This window comes from Macaca nemestrina, chromosome 17 (assembly GCF_043159975.1).
Source record: "Macaca nemestrina isolate mMacNem1 chromosome 17, mMacNem.hap1, whole genome shotgun sequence".
NCBI classification, from domain to species: Eukaryota; Metazoa; Chordata; class Mammalia; order Primates; family Cercopithecidae; genus Macaca; species Macaca nemestrina.
In genome coordinates, this window is record NC_092141.1 from 68,296,467 (window position 1) to 68,317,841 (window position 21,375).

The 21,375-nt window shown below is 39.2% G+C and overlaps 1 protein-coding gene across 1 annotated transcript; it reads left to right on the top strand.

Moving 5' to 3' along the window:
* The first annotated feature begins 80 nt into the window (after positions 1-80).
* LOC105469611 (meiosis specific with coiled-coil domain) lies at positions 81-18,603 on the top strand. The gene is made up of 8 exons (XM_071083263.1): positions 81-296; positions 1,060-1,194; positions 6,367-6,521; positions 9,736-9,840; positions 11,056-12,922; positions 14,086-14,220; positions 17,734-17,914; positions 18,344-18,603. The coding sequence occupies exons 1-8, from the start codon at positions 228-230 to the stop codon at positions 18,562-18,564; spliced, it is 2,868 nt and encodes a 955-aa protein (XP_070939364.1). The 5' UTR covers positions 81-227; the 3' UTR covers positions 18,565-18,603.
* The last annotated feature ends 2,772 nt before the right edge of the window (positions 18,604-21,375 follow it).

A 21,375-nucleotide genomic window follows, 5' to 3' on the forward strand; every position in this document is an offset into this window, starting at 1 on the left:
TGCCTAGTCGCGAGCCCCAGGCAGGCCAGGTAACGGCCTCTGCCCCCGCCCCTCCCTCCCCGCTCCGGCCCCCCCCCCACCCGTAGACTGGCTTCAGGCAGCGCCCGGGCGGCGGAAGCGGCTGCGGAGACGGCGGGGTGCGGGCTGAGGGAGCCGGGCCTGGACGCCCCCCCTCACCCCCGTACCCCAGGAGCTGTGCCTAGTCCGGGAGAGGCTGGGGGGGCCCCATGGAGGTGAGACGTGGAGACACCTGCCCGCGCCCTCACCCCTCAGGCCTGAGGGAGGAAGGACTTGAGGTAACGGATGGGGAAGGGCAGGGTCCAGGGGGCGGCCAGGCTTGCAAGAGGCGACAAGGAGGAGAGGCTGAGGAGGGGACGCGTCCCCAGACGGGGCGGCAGAGGCGGGTCGTCGGTGGGGAGCCCGGACGGGGCGGGCGGGCGGGGGGCGCGGCGCGGGCTGAGTGGACGGGCCGGACGGAGCCCGGGTCGCCGCGATTCCCGGGAGGCAGCCGTCGCGCTGAGGCGGTGGCCGGGGAGGGGCGCGCCTCGGGGTCGGCACTCAGGGGTCGCCGCGATTCCCGGGAGGCAGCCGTCGCGCTGAGGCGGTGGCCGGGGAGGGGCGCGCCTCGGGGTCGGCACTCAGGGGTCGCCGCGATTCCCGGGAGGCAGCCGTCGCGCTGAGGCGGTGGCCGGGGAGGGGCGCGCCTCGGGGTCGGCACTCAGGGGTCGCCGCGATTCCCGGGAGGCAGCCGTCGCGCTGAGGCGGTGGCCGGGGAGGGGCGCGCCTCGGGGTCGGCACTCAGGGGTCGCCGCGATTCCCGGGAGGCAGCCGTCGCGCTGAGGCGGTGGCCGGGGAGGGGCGCCCCTCGGGGTGGCACTCAGGGGGCCCGAGGGAAGAGTGAGAATCCCGAGGCTGGAAGCGCGGGCCCCCAAATTCGTGTCCTCTGAGAGGGTTCGGAATTGAGCCGAACGGCCTAGGTGGGACAGGTGTCGGGCCGTTTCAGCTCCGGCGTCACCCTCGTGACCACTTTCTGATATTTCCTGTTCCCGCGTGCTGCAGCCCAAAGTCGCGTTCCCTGGAGGTGCGAATCGCTGCTGGAACCTCGGCGCCGACGCCGGCAACAGGTTAACCGATGTCTTCGGCAGCGTGATGTTGACTGGCTCCGCTTCCTTCTACGATTGCTACAAATCGCAGGTCCTTGAGTAAACTCCGCCCCTGTTAAACTCCGCCCCTGTTACACAATTTGTTCTCAAATTAATTTACTCGAGCCTCCGATTCATAGGGGTTTAGTGGCTCCACAGTTAAAGAAAAGAAAACCGGAGACAACCTTTTTTTTCTTTTTCTTTTTTCTTTTTTTTTTTTTTTTTTGAGACAGGGTTTTGCTCTGTCTCCCAGGCTGGAGTGCAGTGGCGCCATCTCGGCTCACTGCAACCTTCGCCAGCCGGGCTGAAGCGATTCTTGTGCCTCAGCTTCCTGAGGCGCGCGCCACCACGCCCGGCTGCACTTTTTTGTTTTGTTTTGTTTTGCTTTTTGAGATGGAGTTTTGCTCTTGTTGCCCAGACTGGAGTGCAGTGGCGTGATCTCGGCTCACTGCAACCTCCGCCTCCCGGGCTCAAGCTATTCTCCTGCCTCAGCCTCCCGAGTAGCTGGGATTGCGGGCATGCGCCACCACGCCTGGCTAATTTTGTATTTTTAGTAGAGACGGGGTTTCTCCATTTTGGTCAGGCTGGTCTCGAACTCCCGACTTGAGGTGATCCGCGCACCTTGGCCTCCCAAAGTGCTGGGATTACAGGCATGAACCACCGCGTCAGGCCGTTTTATTTTGTTTTTTGAGACGGAGTCTCGTTCTGTTGCCCAGGCTGGAGTGCAGTGGCGCGATCTCGGATCACAGTAACCTCTGTCTCCCCGGTTCAAACAGTTCTTCCGTCTCAGCCTCCCGAGTAGCTGGGATTACAGGCACCTGCCATCATGCCCGGCTAATTTTTATGTTGTTTTTAGAGACAGGGTTTCGCCATATTCCCCGGGCTGGTCTCGAACTCCTGGGCTCCAGCCATGCTTCCGCCTCGGCCTCCCAAAGTGCTAGGATTTCAGGCCACTGCGCCCAGCCCAGTAACAATCTTTTTTTTTTTTTTTTTTCCTTTTTTGGGACGGAGTCTTGCTCTGTCACCCAGGCTGGAGTGCAGTGGCACGATCTTGGCTCACTGCAAGCTCCACCTCCAGGGTTCACGCCATTCTTCTGCCTCAGCCTCCCAAGTAGCTGGGACTACAGGCACCCGGCATCACGCCCGGCTAATTTTTTGTATTTTTAGTAGACACGGGGTTTCACCGTGTTAGCCAGTATGTCTTGATCTCCTGACCTCATGATCCTCCCGCCTGGACCTCCCAAAGTGCTGGGATTACAGGTGTGAGCCACTGCGCCCAGCTACAATCTTTTAAATACAGTGTTTTCAGAATATATACTTTGCTTTGAAAACAAGTTAAGGCCGGGCGGGGTGGCTCATGCCTGTAATCCCAGCACTTTGGGAGGCCAAGGCGGGTGGATCACCTGAGTTCGGGAGTTCAAGACCAGCCTGGCCAATATGGTGAAACCCCATCTCTACTAAAAATACAAAAATCAGCCAGGTGTGGTGGCAGGCACCTGTAATCCCAGCTGCTTGGGAGACTGAAGCGGCAGAATCTTGAACCAGGGAGGTGGAGGTTGCAGTGAGCCAAGATCATGCCACTGCACTCCAACCTGGGTGACAGAGCAAGACTCCCTCTCAAAAAAAAAAAAAAAAAGAAAAGAAAAGAAAAGAAAAAAGAAAACAAGGAATAAGATTTTTCATTGATTTGTTTCCATCTTGTCCTCAGCATAACATGAGGCCAGCAATGTAAGAAAATCCACTTATTTAGTAAGATCAAAATATACTTTTTTCCTTCAGGCATTTATTGCAAGTTGGTACAGACATATTTTTGATAATTTAAAGGTGAAAATTTCACTTTACTCCTTTATTTTCTGGTTTCAACAATGTCTTAAATTACATGCTACCACTTACATCACCAATACATTTAGATTTATTAATCAAAGGAAATAAAGCTTGGGTAATGTAAGTAATTTTCATTTGAAATTATTTAACCAGGACATCATTGTTGATATTGTTGTACTTTGAATTATAACAGTATCTAGAAATAAATTATTTTATTTAATCTACACTAAGAAACTTGTATATTATTATGCCACTGTACAGATTGAGAAACTGAGCCTCAGAGAGCTTGATTTGTGCCCTAAATGTCAAAGCTCAAGTGGAACCCAGACCATAGTTCCACTGCTCTCTGCAGTGTTTACATCCGGACTAAAATTTACTTGGATTTAATTTCAGTTCATTGTTTTAAGTATGTTAAGGATATAAGTGATACATTTTTAAGTTAATCCAGTTAATATGCCACTCAAATATTTGCATATTTCCTGGCCTCTGTTAACGAAAGGGATGCAGATATTTCAAGTATAATTATGTTTGAATCCACCACATTACTTTAGTTGTTTTAACCCAAGAATACAAAAGTTAAGTCAATCTTTTAAAATGATTTTTATTTGTAATATTCAAAATTTGCTTTAAAATGTAAAATGTACTTGAAAGAATACTCCCCAAATATTTTTAATTTCAAATACTGTTTACTCATTTGACATTACATAATCTGAAAATGTTCCTTTTGTTTAAGCAACTATTTCAAAAAGATGAACAATTATTTATGTCACTTTGGATACTTCACACAGTAAGAGTGGGCCTATGATGATAACTTTAGAACTCAAGGGATAAAATTAGGAAAGAAAGATAAAAAGCCTTTGTAAAAGTTTCTGCTAACCAACAAATTCTGGGAAGGTAGTTTTTAGTTTTAGCTCTCAGCAAAATGCCTTCTGTGTTTCCATTTCCTTAGCTTGAGAATAGTTGTAATATAAACTATACACAGAAAAATTATAATGTGTGGATTTTAAATAGAATCATAACCAGAACTTGAACAAATGGTTGTAAAATATTTTTAGATTCTTTAAGATGGATGATTGGAAGGTAATTCTTAATGTTCACATTTTGTTGGTATCATATAACATGGTTGTATAGTTTAAATGTTTTTCAGTGATCATATCTGTTAGGAACAAAAATTTAGAAATATTATCAGAATAAAAGCAATTAGAAAATACTTTTAGCCAGAATTATCTCTTTTCTCTCTCTTTCTCTCTTTTTCTCTTTTTCTGTCTCTCTTTCTCTTCCTTCCTTCCTTCCTTCCTTTCTTTCCTTTCTTTCCTTTCTTTCCTTTCTTTCCTTTCTTTCCTTTCTTTTTTGACAGAGTCTGTCTCTGTCGCCTAGGCTGGAGTACAGTGGCTCAATCTTGGCTCATTGCAACCTCCGCCTTTCGGGTTCAAGTGACTCTCCTGCCTCAGCCTCTAGAGTAGCTGGGATTACAGGCACCTGCCACCACGCCCGGCTAATTTTTGTATTTTTGTAGAAACGGGGTTTCACCATGTTGGTCAGGAGTTGAACTCCTGACCTCAGGTGATCTGCACACCTAGGCCTCCCAAAGTGCTGGGATTACGGGTGTGAGCCACTGCGCCCGGCCAGAATTATATCTCTTCTGTATTTAGAAGAAAATACTATTTTCATTGTGTTTATGTCTGGGTATTTATAGTTATTGCATCTCAGGTTTTAATAGTTCCTTATCTGGAGAGTTAAAAATTTTGAATTTATACTTTCTGTCTTCTTTAAGGAAGCATTTTCTAGAATAAACAATGTATAAATTAGCTTAATCTTTTTTTGTTTGTTAAATTCACTTTCCCTACACGGTCCTTCAGGGTTTGAATCATTAAAATCTTAAAACCCAAGGCCTGGCAAAGTGACTCACACCTGTAATCCCAGCACTTTGGGAAGCCAAGGCAGGAGGATCACTTGAGGCCAGGAGTTTAAGACCAGCCTGGGCAACACAGCGAGACCCCATCTCTATTAACAGAAAAAAAAAAAAAAAAAGAAACTTAACACCCAAACTTTTTGTTTACTCAATTTCATTATAGAAGCATTCACCGAGGCTGCGTGCAATGGCTCACGCCTGTAATCCCAACACTTTGGAAGGCCCAAGGCGGGCAGATCACTTGAGGTCAGGATTCGAGAGCAGCCTGGCCAACATGGTGAAATCCTAAAACTCTACCGAAAATACAAAAATTAGCCAGACATGGTGGCAGGTGCCTGTAATTCCAGCTACTTGGGAGGCTAAGGCAGGAGAATCGCTTCAACCTGGGAGGCAGAGGTTGCAGTGAACCAAGATCTCGCCACTGTACTCCAGCCTGGGCGACAGAGTGAGACTCTTGTCTCCAAAAAACAAACAAACAAAAAAGATACTGTATAAAAGCCCCGGGACTAGAAGGAAGAAGACCTTGAATTTTGGTTTTAGATTTGTTACATATTGGCTGAGTGACTTGCAGCCTCAGTTTCCTTGTTTTTAAAGTAAGATAATACTCATGTCACAAGGTTTACTGAATATGATAATACATGTGAAATTTCTTTGAATAGTGTAAAATTCTATATAAATATACATTAACTTTTTTCAGAGATTGGGGACATTAAGACTGAATTTTATTTATTTATTTATTTTTGACACGGAGTCTTGCTCTGTTGCCCAGGCTGGAGTGCAGTGGCGCAATCTCGGCTCACTGCAAGCTTCCCCTCCCGGGTTCACACCATTCTCCTGCCTCAGCCTCCCAAGTAGCTGGGATTACAGGCTCCCACCACCACGCCTGGCTAATTTTTTGTATTTTTAGTAGAGACGGGGTTTAGCCAGGATGGTCTCATCTCCTGACCTCATGATCCGCCCACCTCGGCCTCCCAAAGTGCTGGGATTACAGGCGTGAGCCACCGCGCCTGGCCCCAAGACTGAATTTTATATATAATTTATTAAAAATAACATTGCTAGTATCCACATAATGCTTATCTATTCAAAGAATTACAAAAAAGTATAGTAATTGTAAGTATTTTATGCCACGGACCAGCAACAAGGAGCCAGATCTGCCCAATGCCTGTTTTGTAAATAAAGTTTTATTGCAGTGCAGCCAAACCCATTTGTTTATTGTCTATGTTCGATTTAGTGCTGCAGCATTAGAGTTGAAGAGTTTTGACAGCAACCTTAATGGCCAGCTAAGCCTAAAATATTTACTATTTGGCCTTTTGCAGAAAAAGTTTGCCAATCCCTGGTATAAAGTAAGCTTAAGTCACTAAGTCTACATTTGAATGTAATTCTCCCAACTCTTACACCTGTGTTATTTCCCCTGCTTTCTTATTTTTCTAATATTCTATAACAAATGAAGTTTTGATGTATCTGATAAACATTTCTTAAAACTTTCAGAGTGAAGACAATGTAGACCTAAGGCAGACCTATACTCCATTTTCTTCAACAGAATATTCAAGTTCTGTAGATTCTTCACTTTTCTGTGCACCATGGTCTACTTACGGAGATGATATTAAACAACCTTCTAATTCTCAGATCAATATAAAGAACAGGTAAATTAATTCATTTCTCAGGGTAATTGAGGTAATTTTAAATTTAATTACATAGGAACTGAGGTTTATTTGCTCTCTGTTCCCTACATCAGCATTTTACTGTTGTGGCATTCTAGGTTTTTCATACTTTTAGGAAAGTGTAAACTGGGCAGTTATTTGTGTATAGTTTTTATGGTGTTTTGTTTTGTTGAGACACGGTCTCGCTCTGTCACCCAGTCTGGAGGGCAGTGGCGAGATCATGACTCACTGCAACTTTGAACTCCTGGGCTCAAGCCATCCTCCTCCCTCAGCCTCCACAGTAGCTGGGACTACAGGTATGCACCACGGTGGTCAGCTAACTTTAAAAACTTTTGTTTCCAGGCCGGGCGCGGTGGCTCAAGCCTGTAATCCCAGCACTTTGGGAGGCCGAGACGGGCGGATCATGAGGTCAGGAGATCGAGACCATCCTGGCTAATACGGTGAAACCCCGTCTCTACTAAAAAATGCAAAAAACTAGCCGGGCGAAGTGGCGGGTGCCTGTAGTCCCAGCTACTCGGGAGGCTGAGGCAGGAGAATGGCGTGAACCCGAGAGGAGGAGCTTGCAGTGAGCTGAGATCCGGCCACTGCACTCCAGCCTGGGTGACAGAGCGAGACTCCGTCTCAAAAAAAAAAAAAAAAAAAAAAAACTTTTGTTTCCTTTTCTTTTTAAGAAACGAGGTCTCACTTTGTTGCCTAGGCTGGTCTTGAACTCCTGGTCTCAAAGCATCCTCCCACCTTGGCCTCCCAAAGTGCTGGAATTACAGGCATGAGCCTCTGCCCAGCCACGTTATTACTTAAAAAAATTCATTAGTGGGAACATTTAGTGCATAAATCTTAAGTTCTTCTTTCTAAAGATGACTTATATGAATGAGTTAAAACTTTTAGATGTTTTTGTCATCCAGTTCTAAATTTTCCAATTTTTTCCTTCACAACTACAGAACAAACAGGGTTTTATCAAACATAAGATATTTTAAATTATTTTTCTGTTCAATTCCACAAATAATAAGGGCCCCCTGTACATCAGATGCTTTTCTATGGGGGATACCAGAATTTAAACATGGCAAATATTATCCTTGCCTTTATAATCTTGATGATGATGATGATGATAATGATGATGATGATGATAATGACAATGATGACGATAACTAGGATATTATGGGAGCCTATTACAAAGAGGAGCCCTAAGGGAGTGACATCTATCTTTAATTATGTATGGGAGCTATTTATAGCGGCTGATGCATCTTTAGCCTAATCAGGAAATAGTTATTTCTATTTATTAGAAAAGTGTTAAAAATTAAAATTCTTGGCAAATTCTCTAAAATAATGATTTTATTAGAAAGTCCATATAATACATAATTCTACAAAAAACAAAAATATTTTTAAAGTTGATATATGCTATTGAAAAAATTCAAGCCTATTTCTTCTCAGCTTTTGGCTAAGATCCAGTGAAAAAATTCAAACTTTTCAGAAATATGTATCAAGAAAAGTGAAAGTCTATCTTAACCTTCTCCCCCACCACCCAATAACAGCTGCTAGCAATTTGGTATACATTACATTGAATATTTTTTTAGATATATACTAATACATAATTACACAAAAAAGCTTTTATATTGAACTTTTATGAGATAACACATGTAGTAGAAAAGGTATTGGACTTATAGGCAGACTATTTAGCAAGTATGAAGTAGTTTGGCAAGTCATATACCCTTGCAAAATACAAGTTTCTTAATATCTCAAATGATCATTCATTTATTCAACAGATAATAACAAAAGATTACTAATGCTTACCCTTCCAGTGTTATAAAGATCAATTAAATATGAGTGTTATGCAAATATAAGGTATTTTATTTCTAAAATATCCCAACACTATGAAATGTTGAAATATGAAAAAACAGGAAGTTATAATTTATTATAAAGCAACGTACAGGGCTGGGAGCAGTGGCTCATGCCTGTAATCCCAGCACTTTGGGAAGCCAAGGTGGGCAGATCACAAGGTCAGGAGTTCGAGACCAGCCTGACCAACATGGTGAAACCCTGTCTCTACTGAAAATACAAAAAAAATTAGCCAGGCGTGGTGGCACGCGCTTGTAGTCCCAGCTACTTGGGAGGCTGAGGCAGGAGAATCGCTTGAACCTGGGAGGCGGAGGTTGCAGTGAGCAGAGACTGCGCACTGCAGCCTGGGGAACAGAGTGACACTCCATCTCAAAAATAAATAAACAAACAAACAAACGTACAGGTTGAGCATCCCAATCTGAAAATCCAAAATCCAAACTGATCCAAAATCCAAAACTTTTTGCTGACATGATGCTCAAAACAAATACTCATTGGAGCATTTCAGATTTTGGATCAGGGATGTTCAACCAAATACACAAATATACATTATATATTTGAAGTATAATGCATATTTCCAGAATCCAAGAAAAAAACCTGAAATCCAAAACACCTCTAATCCCAAGCATTTTGGATAAGGAATACTCAACCTGTATTACTTCTAGGAAGAAATTACCCAAAAACTGTAACAGGTAAAAGGTACCAATCTTCCATGTGCTTGTGGTTTTTACATTTTGTATTTAGTCAGTATCAGTTACTAGGTGGATTTCTGGGATATAAGGAACTCCATCCAGTCATGCTTTGCAAGGATTAAGGATGGCTCCCAAATCTGTTACATGTAAGGAACAACTGCAAAATTGCTATGGTGTCTAGGATGACCATATCACATTTCACTTTTTTATCCAGTATTTAGTATAGAGTCACAAAAATAGTGCATCAGGTTCATATGGTTTTCAAACTGCAAATGAGGAAGCTGAGCAGGTGTTGATGGAATGATATATAATAGGACAAGACTTGCTTTCAGGAGCAGCTATGATACCAATCATGTCTGTGACATCATAGATGAGAGATTTATATCTTGGTCACCTAAAATGAAAAGCATGTGTTGTGGAGAAATAAGAGGTAAGCATACACTGTAAGTTAGATATAGGATTTGAAATGAAGGAGAAATATTATTTGGAAAAGACATTTCCACATAAAATATTTATGTGGAAAAGAAAATATTCTTGAGTTCTAGTCTCTTCTTTATTTGAAATGATGGTGTAGATTCAGTCCAAATATTTTATAGATAAAAATGGTAAGGTAGGATAAGTCTGGAAAGAGTAATCAATGTATTGTATTTCAGCACAAATTCATTTATTTTTAGGATTCAAACAGAAAGAAATGACTATGGCAGTGAAACAGACTTATATGGACTTGTGTCTAACATTTTGGAAGAACAAGATAAGTCACAGCCATACTTTGCTGAAGGGTTAGTATATAATCTATATAGTATATAACAGGCTTTTAAACTAACATACACTAGATTACCCTGTTTATTAACTTTTATTTTTACTTAATAGTGGATCATCTGACACTAGATATCTTAATTCAAATATTGTTTCAAGGAGACTTGATTTTGCTGAAGTATTTGCTATACAATTGGAAGTTCAGTCTAAGGTTTTGTGTAAGGACTTTTATTGAAAAATTATTCTTGTATAATTCAGAGCTATTTCCCTTGAGTTCATGAATGAACTAAAGATTGGCTTAAAGAATACAAATTCAAGGGAGCTTTTACACATAGATCCCAAAGAATAAAACTCATTACTACTATACAGAAATACATATGGATTTTATTCATGTGTTAGAAAATTTTTTAATGTTTTAATTGTTTTATTTGAGTGTGGAAGCCATATTATGCAAATATCCTATTTCATAAATAGGGAAGTATGTAGCACACATATAATCAATTAAAATATTTTAATTTCACAGAGTTTAAGCAAAACACATCTTTTTTCATTAAAAAAAAAAAACTGTGGTCAACAATGCTTTTATATAATAACCTTAGCAAAGGAAAAACTTATTTTCTGCTTACTATAGATAAATCATCTAAGACCATGAAGTCACATATTAGGCCTTAGTTATTGTCTCTTGGGAAAGTACAGTGAAGACATTAAAATGCATATTTGGCCGGGCGCGGTGGCTCAAGCCTGTAATCCCAGCACTTTGGGAGGCCGAGACGGGCGGATCACGAGGTCAGGAGATCGAGACCATCCTGGCTAACACGGTGAAACCCCATCTCTACTAAAAAAAATACCAAAAAAACTAGCCGGGCGCGGTGGCGGGTGCCTGTAGTCCCAACTACTCGGGAGGCTGAGGCAGGAGAATGGCATAAACCCGAGAGGCGGAGCTTGCAGTGAGCTGAGATCTGGCCACTGCACTCCAGCCTGGGCGACAGAGCGAGACTCCGTCTCAAAAAAATAAAAATAAATTAAAAAAAAATAAAATGCATATTTATATAACATATAGCACATTTCATGTGATAGATAATTATCTGGAGCTAATGGTTGAAAGCAGAGTTGAAAGGGATTAGAGAATGGTGACATGGGGCAAGATAAATGTTTTTGAAGACCTTTTCTCCCTCTTCCACTGAGGAAATAAAGTCTTTAAAACCTAAGTTGTAATTAAATATATTTATTTGTTCTAGGACCTGCTCCTCCAATTTAAAGTCAGTTTGGCCAGTGAACACAAGCAGATTTGCAGATCACCATGACCTCTTAACAGAAACCAAAAGGCCAATAGATACAGCCATCTCTCAGCAAGCTTTTTATAGTGGTGAATCTATGTCAGCAATGGAAAAGCAATACCTGCATAACAGTAATCTCACACCACAACAAAAAATAGATGAACTTTATCATGGATTTACTGGTTTAGACCTTGAAGAACAATGGATGTACCCCTCACGAAGTGATCATTCTAACTGTCACAATATGCAGACAAATGATACAGCTAAGACAACATTCCAAGAATATCCATTTATCAAAAACTGTTTTACACCACAAACTGGTCTGTCTGACATCATGAAAGAATCAGGAGTTGATATTTACCCTTATGGAAGGGACAGAATATGTACTAAAGGTCTTGAAGCACCATTACAGCAAAAAAGGGCAGAGATGTTTCTTTCTCAATTTAATAGATACAATGAAAATGTAGATTATTGTAGATACCCAGAATATGTTCATCCTAATAAGGCTAAGCTTAATAAATGTTCAAATTTTAGTGTCCAAGATAGCAAAAAATTAGCCAATGGCACACCTGAAACACCAACTGTAGAAGCAGATACCTACACAAAGCTATTTCAGGTTAAACCAGCAAATCAGAAAAAAATGGAGGAGACAATCCCTGACCAGCAGAATTTCACATTTCCAAAAACTACTCCACATCTGACAGAGAAACAGTTTGCAAAGGAAGCAGCATTCACTGCTGATTTTGGCTTAACCTCAGAATATGGACTAAAACCTCACACAGCTTGTCCCGCTAATGATTTTGCTAACGTCACAGAAAAGCAACAGTTTGCTAAACCTGATCCCCCAAATTCTGAGTATTTTAAATCAGTGAATTTATTATCAAACTCAGCAACATCTTCAGGAGGTATCAATTTAAACAGACCAACTTGGATGAATGTTCAAACAAAAAATAACACTCCTATTCCTTATCGAAATCAAGGTAACTTGATGAAATTAAATAGTCATTTAAGTGCAGCTTCAAAAGGTTCTAACCATTCTTCAGATTTCCCCCAACTATCATCCACAAACTTAACCCCAAATAGCAATTTATTTCAGAAGTATTGCCAAGAAAACCCTTCAGCATTTTCTAGTTTTGATTTTAGTTACAATGGTGCAGAAAGAATCCAATCTGTCAATCACATAGAAGGACTAACAAAGCCTGGAGAAGAAAATCTCTTTGAATTGGTTACAGATAAAAAAATAAAGCAGCCAAATGGATTTTGTGATAACTATTCAGCTCAGCAGTATGGAATAATTGAAAATGTAAACAAACATAATTTTCAAGCCAAGCCCCAGAGTGGACATTATGATCCTGAGGAAGGTTCAAAGCATTTAGATGGCTTATCACAAAATACATACCAAAATCTACTGGAGTCACAGGGTCATTCTAATAGCCACAGAACGAGAGGTGGAGACAGTATTAATAGCCGTGTGAATCGCACACAAGCGTCATGCTTTTCTAATAATTATATGATGGGAGACTTAAGGCATAATCAGGGTTTTCAACAACTTGGTTCAAATGGGTTTCCCCTAAGATCCACCCACCCATTTGGCCATTCAGTTGTTCCACTGTTGGATTCCTATGACTTATTTTCTTATGATGACTTAAGCCATTTGTACCCTTATTTTAATGATATGATGTATGGTGATAATTCTTTTTCTGGTCTCGTGCCAACTTTTGGATTTCAAAGACCAATTAAAACCCGTAGTGGACCAGCCAGTGAACTTCATATTCGTCTAGAAGAGTGCTATGAACAATGGAGAGCGTTAGAAAAAGAGAGAAAAAAGGTAACACAAAGTTAACCATTTAGGAGTAACAGTATGTTCCTTTTGCCTGTCTTCATTCTGTTTACCTTAGTGTAGTTTAAGAGTACTTGCCTTATTTCTTTTTGCTTTATTTGTTGTTGTTTTAAAGAGACAGAGTCTCGCTCTGTTGCCCAGGCTGGAGTACGGTGGCACAATCATAGTTTACTGTAACCAAACTCCTGGGCTCAAGCAATCCTTCCTCCTCAGCCTCCTGAGTAGCTAGTGCTACAGGCACATGCCACCATGCCTAGGTAATTTTAATTTTTTGTAGACATTGGGTTTCACTATGTTCCCCACGGTGGTCTCAAACCCCTGGCCTCAAGCAATCCTCCCACCTTGATGTCCCAAGTGCTGGGATTACAGGTGTGAGCCACTGCACCCAGCCAACTTGCCTTATTTCTGAGCTGAATTCTATAATGTCCAGGATTTGCTATAAGTTCATGACTGTAAGGAATTAAGTGGGTTACTTAAAAACTAAAAATGGATGGGGTTGGCCAATGGGAAGCTTAAATAAATGAAGACGAAAAATGCTTGATATTTTAAAGTTATTGTTATTTTAAGTTGACTTGCCCTGAAGTAGATTTTTTTACCCCCTTAGTGGTTATAAGTTTATTTCTTTTAATTTTTTTAGTGTTAACCTGTTTGTATACTCAGGTATTCTATTTGTATTAAGATGATAGTTGGGCGCCGTGGCTCACGCCTGTAATCCCAACACTTTGGGAGGCCAAGGCGGGCGGATCACAAGGTCAGGAGTTGGAGACCAGCCTGGCCAACATGGTGAAACCCATTCTCTACTAAAAATACAAAAAATTAGCCGGGCATGGTAGCAGGCACCTGTAATCCCAGCTACTTGGGAGGCTGAGACAGGAGAATCACTTGAACCCGGGAAACGGAGGTTGCAGTGAGCCAAGACTGTGCCACTGCACTCTAGCCTGGGCAACAGAGCGAGACTCTCAAAAAAAAGATAGAAAAATACTGTGGTATTGTGGTTTACATTTGTTGCCTTTTGATACCAAAACAGAATTTTCATTTAAAGTGGTAATACTCTATTTATTAGGCTTATGAAAACTATTATTCATGGTCGAATCATATTTAGAAAATTCTAAAAAGTATATAATTTTTTAAAAGTATGTAATTTTTTACAGACTGAATTAGCCCTTGCCAAGAATTATCCTGGAAAAAAAGTATCCAGTACTAACAACACTCCAATTCCAAGGCTGACCTCCAACCCATCTAGAGTTGATCGCTTAATTGTGGATGAACTTCGAGAACAAGCCAGAGTAAGCTGTAAAAACAGATAACAGTGGATGGATATTTTGTTAAATTTTGTTAAAATTTCAGGCCAGGCATGGTGACTCACTCCTGTAGTCCCAGCACTTTGGGAGGCCAAGGCGGGCAGATCACCTGAGGTCAGGAGTTCAAGACCAGCCTGGCCATTATGGTGAAACCCCATCTCTACTAAAAATACAAAAATTAGCTGGGGGTGGTGGCATGTGCCTGTAGTCCCAGCTACTCGGGAGGCTGAGGCAGGAGAATCACTTAAACTCAGGAGGTGGAGGTTGCAGTGAGCCAAGATCATGCCACTGCACTCCAACCTGAGTGACAGAGCGAGACTTCATCTCAATAAATAAATAAATAAATAAAACTCTCATCAAGTTTTAGAACTTTGAAGGGTTTTTAAATCACATTTACATCTAACTCTCTGAAATATATTTTTTCCATGTTTGTTCCTAGAACTATAATATTTAGGAAAGGGGCTGGGTGCAGTGGCTCACACCTGTAATACCAGCACTTTGGGAAGTGGAGGTGGGAGAATCACTTGAGCCCAGGAGTTTGAGACCATCCTAGGCAACATAGGGAGACCCTGTCTCTACTAAAAATTAAAAATTAGCTGGACATGGTGGCGCATGCTTGTGCTACTCAGGAGGCTGAAATGGGAGGATAGGTTGAGCCTGGGAGGTCAGGGCTACAGTGAGCCATAACCATACCATTGCATTCCAAGCTGGGCAACAGAGCAAGACCTTGTCTCAAAAAAAAAAAAAAAAAAAAAAATAGGAAAGGGAAAATAGTCTCACTCAATCATTTAAAAAGTAATTTTCATAATTTAAATGGTTCTTCTTGAAGCTCAAATTGGCAGTGGAGCTAATCTTCAACTGAAATAATTTTTTTTAAAGCAAAAACCATTTTGAGTATTATTTATGGAGAAAGTCTCATTTCTTTGTCACATTTGTTTTCTAGCTTGATGAGCAAACTGTGCTTACATAAGATGGTAACAGGGAATTATCATCTTTCCTTTTTTTTTTTTTCTTTTTGAGGCAGGGTCTCTTTGTCACCCAGGCTAGAGTACAGTGGCATGATCTACGCTCACTTTAGCCTTGACCTTCTGGGTTCACAAGATCCTCCTGCCTAAGCCCCCAAATAGCTGGGACTACAGATGCACACTACCACGCACAGCTAATTTTTGTATTTTTTATAGAGACAGGATTTGCCATGTTGCCCAGGTTGGTCTCAAACTTCTGAGCTCAAGCAATCCACCCGCCTCAGCCTCCCAAAGTGCTGGGATTACAGGTGTGAGCCACCACGCTCAGCCAACAAAATACTTTTGTTTTGGCAAAGCAGGATATTATTTCAAGTCAAATGTTGTAAGAATCCTCATGTTAAGTCATTTTGTAATTTAATGATTATTCCTATTCTTTGTAATTTCAGAATTTTCTAAGCAACTTAGGGTAGGTAAACTTTTCCTTTTTTGACCTTCCTCTCTTAAAAACTTAGTTTTCCAAATAAAATTTGATAAAGATTCCTGGGGAAAAAATGCAGCCAAATGGATTACCTCTATGATTGAATAAAACCATTTTAGGAATTAGAACATGAGTCAAATTTGTAAATCTGTACAATGGAATTTATGGTACATTCAGAGCCTAACATGAGGTACAGCCAGATGTTAATAAAAACTTCAGTCTTTTATTATTAAAAAAAAAAAAAACTGTTCCAAATTAAAATTTCTTTATCTCAGTAATACATTTCCAGGAAATAAAGGATGACATACTGTGGATAGTGATATACTTTTCCCAGCTTTGCCTATGCTTCACATTAATTTAGAAGGATGTATTTATGCCTGTTATAATAATTTTATTTTCTCTACAAAAATTAGCTGGGCATGGTGGCATGTGCCTATAGTCCCAGCTACTCAGGAGTCTTAGGTGGGAGGATCACTTGAGCCTGGGAGGCAGAGATTGCAGTGAGATGAGATGATTCCACTGCATGCCAGCCTGGGACAGGGTGGGACCCTATCTCAAAAAAATATATATATATTTTATTCATACTTAGCAGCATTATTTCAATAACAGAGGGTTTAAAAATTACTATTTTCTAGTTTGCTAGCTTTGTAGAATTTTGAAAAAAATACTTTTTAAACTTTATTAAAAATCATCCTATGCAAACTTTTCTTTTTTTGAGATAGAGTCTCACTCTGACAAGATCCTGGCTCACTGCAACCTCTGCCTCCTGGGTTCAAGCGATTCTCCTGCCTTAGCTTCCTAAATAGCTGAGATTACAGGCATGCACCACCACACCCGACTAATTTTTTGTATTTTTAGTAGAGATAGGGTTTCACCGTGTTGGTCAGGCTGATCTCGAACTCCTGATCTCAAATGAGCCGCCCGCCTCAGCCTCCCCAAAGTGCTGGGATTACAGGTGTGAGCTACAGTGCCCAGCCCCAATCTGCACATTTCTTTACTCTTTATCATTTGCTCAAAATGATTGTCTTATTTAAAAATAATTAGTAGTTCCCTGGAGGTTTTTTTGGAGTGTTTTGTTTTCCCCTGAAGGATCTGGCTGATACACAGTTGAGAGGAAAATATTTAACATCCGGAATAGACTTATTACAAAGAAACTTAATACAAGTTTGAGGTTAGAGAAACATTAATTCCAGTGCCATTAGTTTCTTGAAAAGCCTTTTCCCCTTATATTCTCCAATCAGTGAATACCAAGTTCTAATATCAATTGTTAAATCATTTAACTCCCAAAGACAATTGTTGTATTTACTTGATCTTCAAACTGCAATTATTCAAAAAGTTATCTTTCCATACACTTTCCAAGTTTAGAATTTGAAACAAGTTAGGCATATGAAACATACTCCCTCTACTGACCTAATATATCAGTGCCTTTTTTTAAGTTTCATTATCCAGAGGATTGAGAAGCATCCTAATTTTCTTTAGCAGTTTTGACAGTTACAGGAGTCATTTTGTATTATTTTAATGTAAATTTAAATCAATATTTTCTGTATTATGGATTCCTTAAAGCTATCACTAGTCAGTATTACTATCTGAATATTTCTGATTTCCAAAAAGGGAACATTAGAGGCCCAGAAAAATTAAAGACTTATTGAGGTCAGGATTAATCAATCAAGTACTTCTCTTTTTAGCTCAAAACTTTTTCCATTAGATTACAATACTTCCTAACAATGCTGTTTGCAGGCTGGTCTCTTATTTGCCAAAAACAGTATCAGATCTTGTATTTGCACTGTTAATGACATGGTAACGTTTGAATATTTAACATTTTCATTGATGCTTTTCAGTAATCAACTGCCACATATTTTTAGAATTAACATAGACAAGTAGATAGAAAACACTTTCCATTTTTGTTTCCCCAGCATGGTGTCAGGACACTAAGCATTCTTTGATTTATTGAATGAATATTATTGCTGTCATCTCTATTCTGCTTCACTGAAGATTTGTTTTTACTTAAGTTAAGGGCAGGACATGTCTTATCAAAATTTAAAATGCTTCCCTCAGGTTGTGACTTTACTAGGCAAAATGGAACGTCTTCGGAGTTCTCTTCTTCATGCCAATATCTCTACTGCTCTTGATAGACACTTGGAGTCTATTCACATTGTACAGTCACGTAGAAAGGATGAAATTGCTAATGCTTCCAATCGGCAAAGGCAAGGAGTTCCTAGATGCCAAGATGACAGAGGTACAAATATTGATGCATATTCTTGTGATAAGTCAGTGCAATAATTTAGGTATTGATAAAGTCAGATTCTGAGGTTGAAAGATTAGATTTCTAAAATTAACACTTATCTACAGAATAAATTGGTAAATAATCTCCACATTATTCACTCCAAAAGTATTTCCATTTTATTAATTTTGTCTATTATAACTGTTTTAAGATAGTCTGTGTTCTACTCAAAGTATAGTCACTATTGTACAAGTCAGAAATAAAGTATCAATAATTTTAAATATTTTAATGATAAAGGACAGGACTTTGGTTCAATCAATAACCATCCTTTTTTTACAAAAATAACATTTGATCATTTAGTAGCAAAAGCACTGGGTTTTGTAAGATTTAACAGATATTTAAATGGCATTTAATATGAAATTATCCTGAATGTTTATTTTACAGATGTTTTTGCCCTTGCTTCAGCAATTAAAGAGATGTGTGTGGCTACTCGGAAAACACGCACTACTCTGTGGTGTGCACTGCAGATGACCTTGCCAAAAACAGCCAGTACAGCTGATGTGGTAAAGGCTTTACAAGATACAGTAAACTGTGAAGATAAAGTCCATGAAAGCATAAATAGTAGCAATCCAATGAACCAGAGAGGTGAAACAAACAAACATTAAGGAAATGACAGCAGAAAGAAGAATAAAAAGCTAATATATCAAGACATGCTAAAAATTTTTTAATGAACTTGTCAAACTTTCAGTATGTTTTCTTTCAGATTTAAAGTTAATACCAATACCTTAATGAAGTCTAACTTCTATTTAAAAATCTTCTATTTGAAGTGAATCCGATATAGTTTTAAGTAAGCTCAAAGGTACAGTTGACTACTCAAGAGTTCTGAGTAGTCAGATAACAAGTTTAAGTAAATTAAATATTTCCTAACAGCTAAAATATGCTTAAACCCATTCTGCCATGCAGGTAAATGCAAATGTGAAATTCTTCTAGGAGATAAGTTTAATTTAGGTCTGTCTTAGTTAGGTATAATTCCAAATAATGAATCTAAGTGACTGTAACCCAATTATGGCTACAGCCTAGTAACCAAGACAAGTTTTGATTGTGATATAAAAGTGTTTTCCTTGCAAAACTGGATAATACCTGGGAAACAAAGGAAAGTATGGATAAACCCAATATTCATGTAAAAATTTAATATTTAAAATACTACCATATTTATAAATTTGAAATCTTAATGCCTAAGTATATGGAGGGAAATGCATCTGATTCTCCTAAATTAATGATAAAAGTGCCAGTGTAAAAACCATGCAAGTTACTGAATATAAAACCTATTCAGATCATTTGTATATATTCTTTAACTTTTAATTATATTATCAATTATTAAATGTTTCCAATTTTAAAGTTATTTAAATTGAATCACAAAACATTCCCTTTGTCTGGATCTTTTAGACTTGATACACAGTAACTGAAATAATGACTACTGTTTTAATACCCTTAGTTTGCTGCCTTTTATGAGGGTATCACGAAGTTCTAAAATGTATTTTTTAAAAGGTTAATCTCTAACTAGTTTAACTTGCAATTGGTTAGTGTATATTTTGTGTAGTTGTGTTCATTAGTTTGCTTCTGTATTTTTTTAAAACTATTGAAAGCTTTTTCTGTTTCTCATCACTTAGTATCTTTGTATAGAACTTGAGTAATTTATTCATTAATATGAAATGTTGGTATTATGTGACTCAGAAGATCTTGGGTTTTAACATTTCTAGCATGAGTTAAACTATAATGTACTGATGAAATTTAATTGAAATATCCTTGACTAGAAACACTGATTTTTAAATGTTAGTGTTTTTCTTAGTTTTAGAAATTCTGGTATTAAAAAAAGAGTGTAATCATACCACATAAATTTTCTTTAGATGATGTGCAGAAGAAACTGATTGAGAATGCAGGAGTAACTGTAGGGAGAAACATTTTGATCACTGATATGCCTTAGAACTACCCAAATGAATTACACTGAGGGTAGTCAAATAAAATAGATCATCTCACCACAGTCACTGCATAGAAAGTGGTTAAGTTTAACATAAGACATGTTGGATGTTATAAAAACAAATACTGTACTGAATTTAGTCTCAGGAAAAAAATAAATTACTTTGTTGAAAACATTTGGTTTCATTTTTCTAAATTTATATTAGTTTCTAACCTTAAGAGTCACTCATATCAGAAAGTTAAATGAATTTAAGAACTTATACTGTTTTAGATTTCACTATTAACACACAAGTAATAATGTTGGTTTATAAATCAATGCCATTCAGATATCCATGGATCTAACCTGATCTCCTTCAAAGATGAAATTTTTGCTCTATCTTTATGCTAATCCAGGTAAACCAGAATAAAAATTTTAGGGAAGCTTTTACATGATACTGGTCAGAAATGAAATACCAGTCCATGAATAAGAACCAAACACTTAACAAAAGTCTTTTAAATATTGTTAATCATATCACCCAATAGATAATTTTTTAATTAGTTGGTGTCCCTTTCAATGGCATATCTCTAACAGATGGTTCTTATGTACTTGTATTTCTGAATTACAACCTATGAAAACATTGTACTTCTGAATTATAACCTATGAAAACATTACAAAACTTTTACAAAATTTGCATTAAAACTGATAAAACTGATGCTCCCGCCATTTCTAATCCAAAAGAACTTGGTGTACTAATTCTTTTTAATGGAAAAAGCAAAATTACCTTGAGTTGTTATCAGTGTCCCTCTCACTTGAATAATCTGCTACTATAAAGTTTTAGAGGGTTGAGAATTTATGCCTGAAATCCAAAATCTGGCCTAAAACTCAGTCTTACCATAGAAGATATGGTTGTTTAAAATTTGCCCTTTGCAGCTGGGCGCAGTGGTTCACGCCTGTAATCCCAACACTTTGGGAGGCTGAGGTGGGTGGATCACGAGGTCAGGAGATCGAGACCATCCTGGCTAACACGGTGAAACCCCATCTCTACTAAAAATACAAAAAATTAGCTGGGTGTGGTGGTGCTTGCCTGTAGTCTCAGCTACTTGGGAGGCTGAGGCAGGAGAATCGCTTGAACCTGCAAAGTGGAGGTTGCAGTGAGCCAAGATGGCGCCACTGCACTCCAGACTGGGTGACAGAGTGATCTGTCTCAAAAAACAAACAAAAAAATTTGCCCTTTGCAATACTGAACATTTTAGATGTAAAGGATTTATTAGCACCTGAGTCAAGTGGATAACTAAACTCAAAGCCTAATGAGTTGATCCTCTTTTTTCTGTTTAAGCATTAGTTTGAGAGTATACTTAACTGTGACATACATAGTAGAGTCCCAGAAGAAAGAACTGACTACTAACAAATTGAAACAAGTACCCTTCAGGGGACCGTGGATATAACCTGACTACTTCAGTGACAAAAATCAAGGTGAGAACAACCCAAAATCCCAAAATAAGGATTACTAAATTAAAAT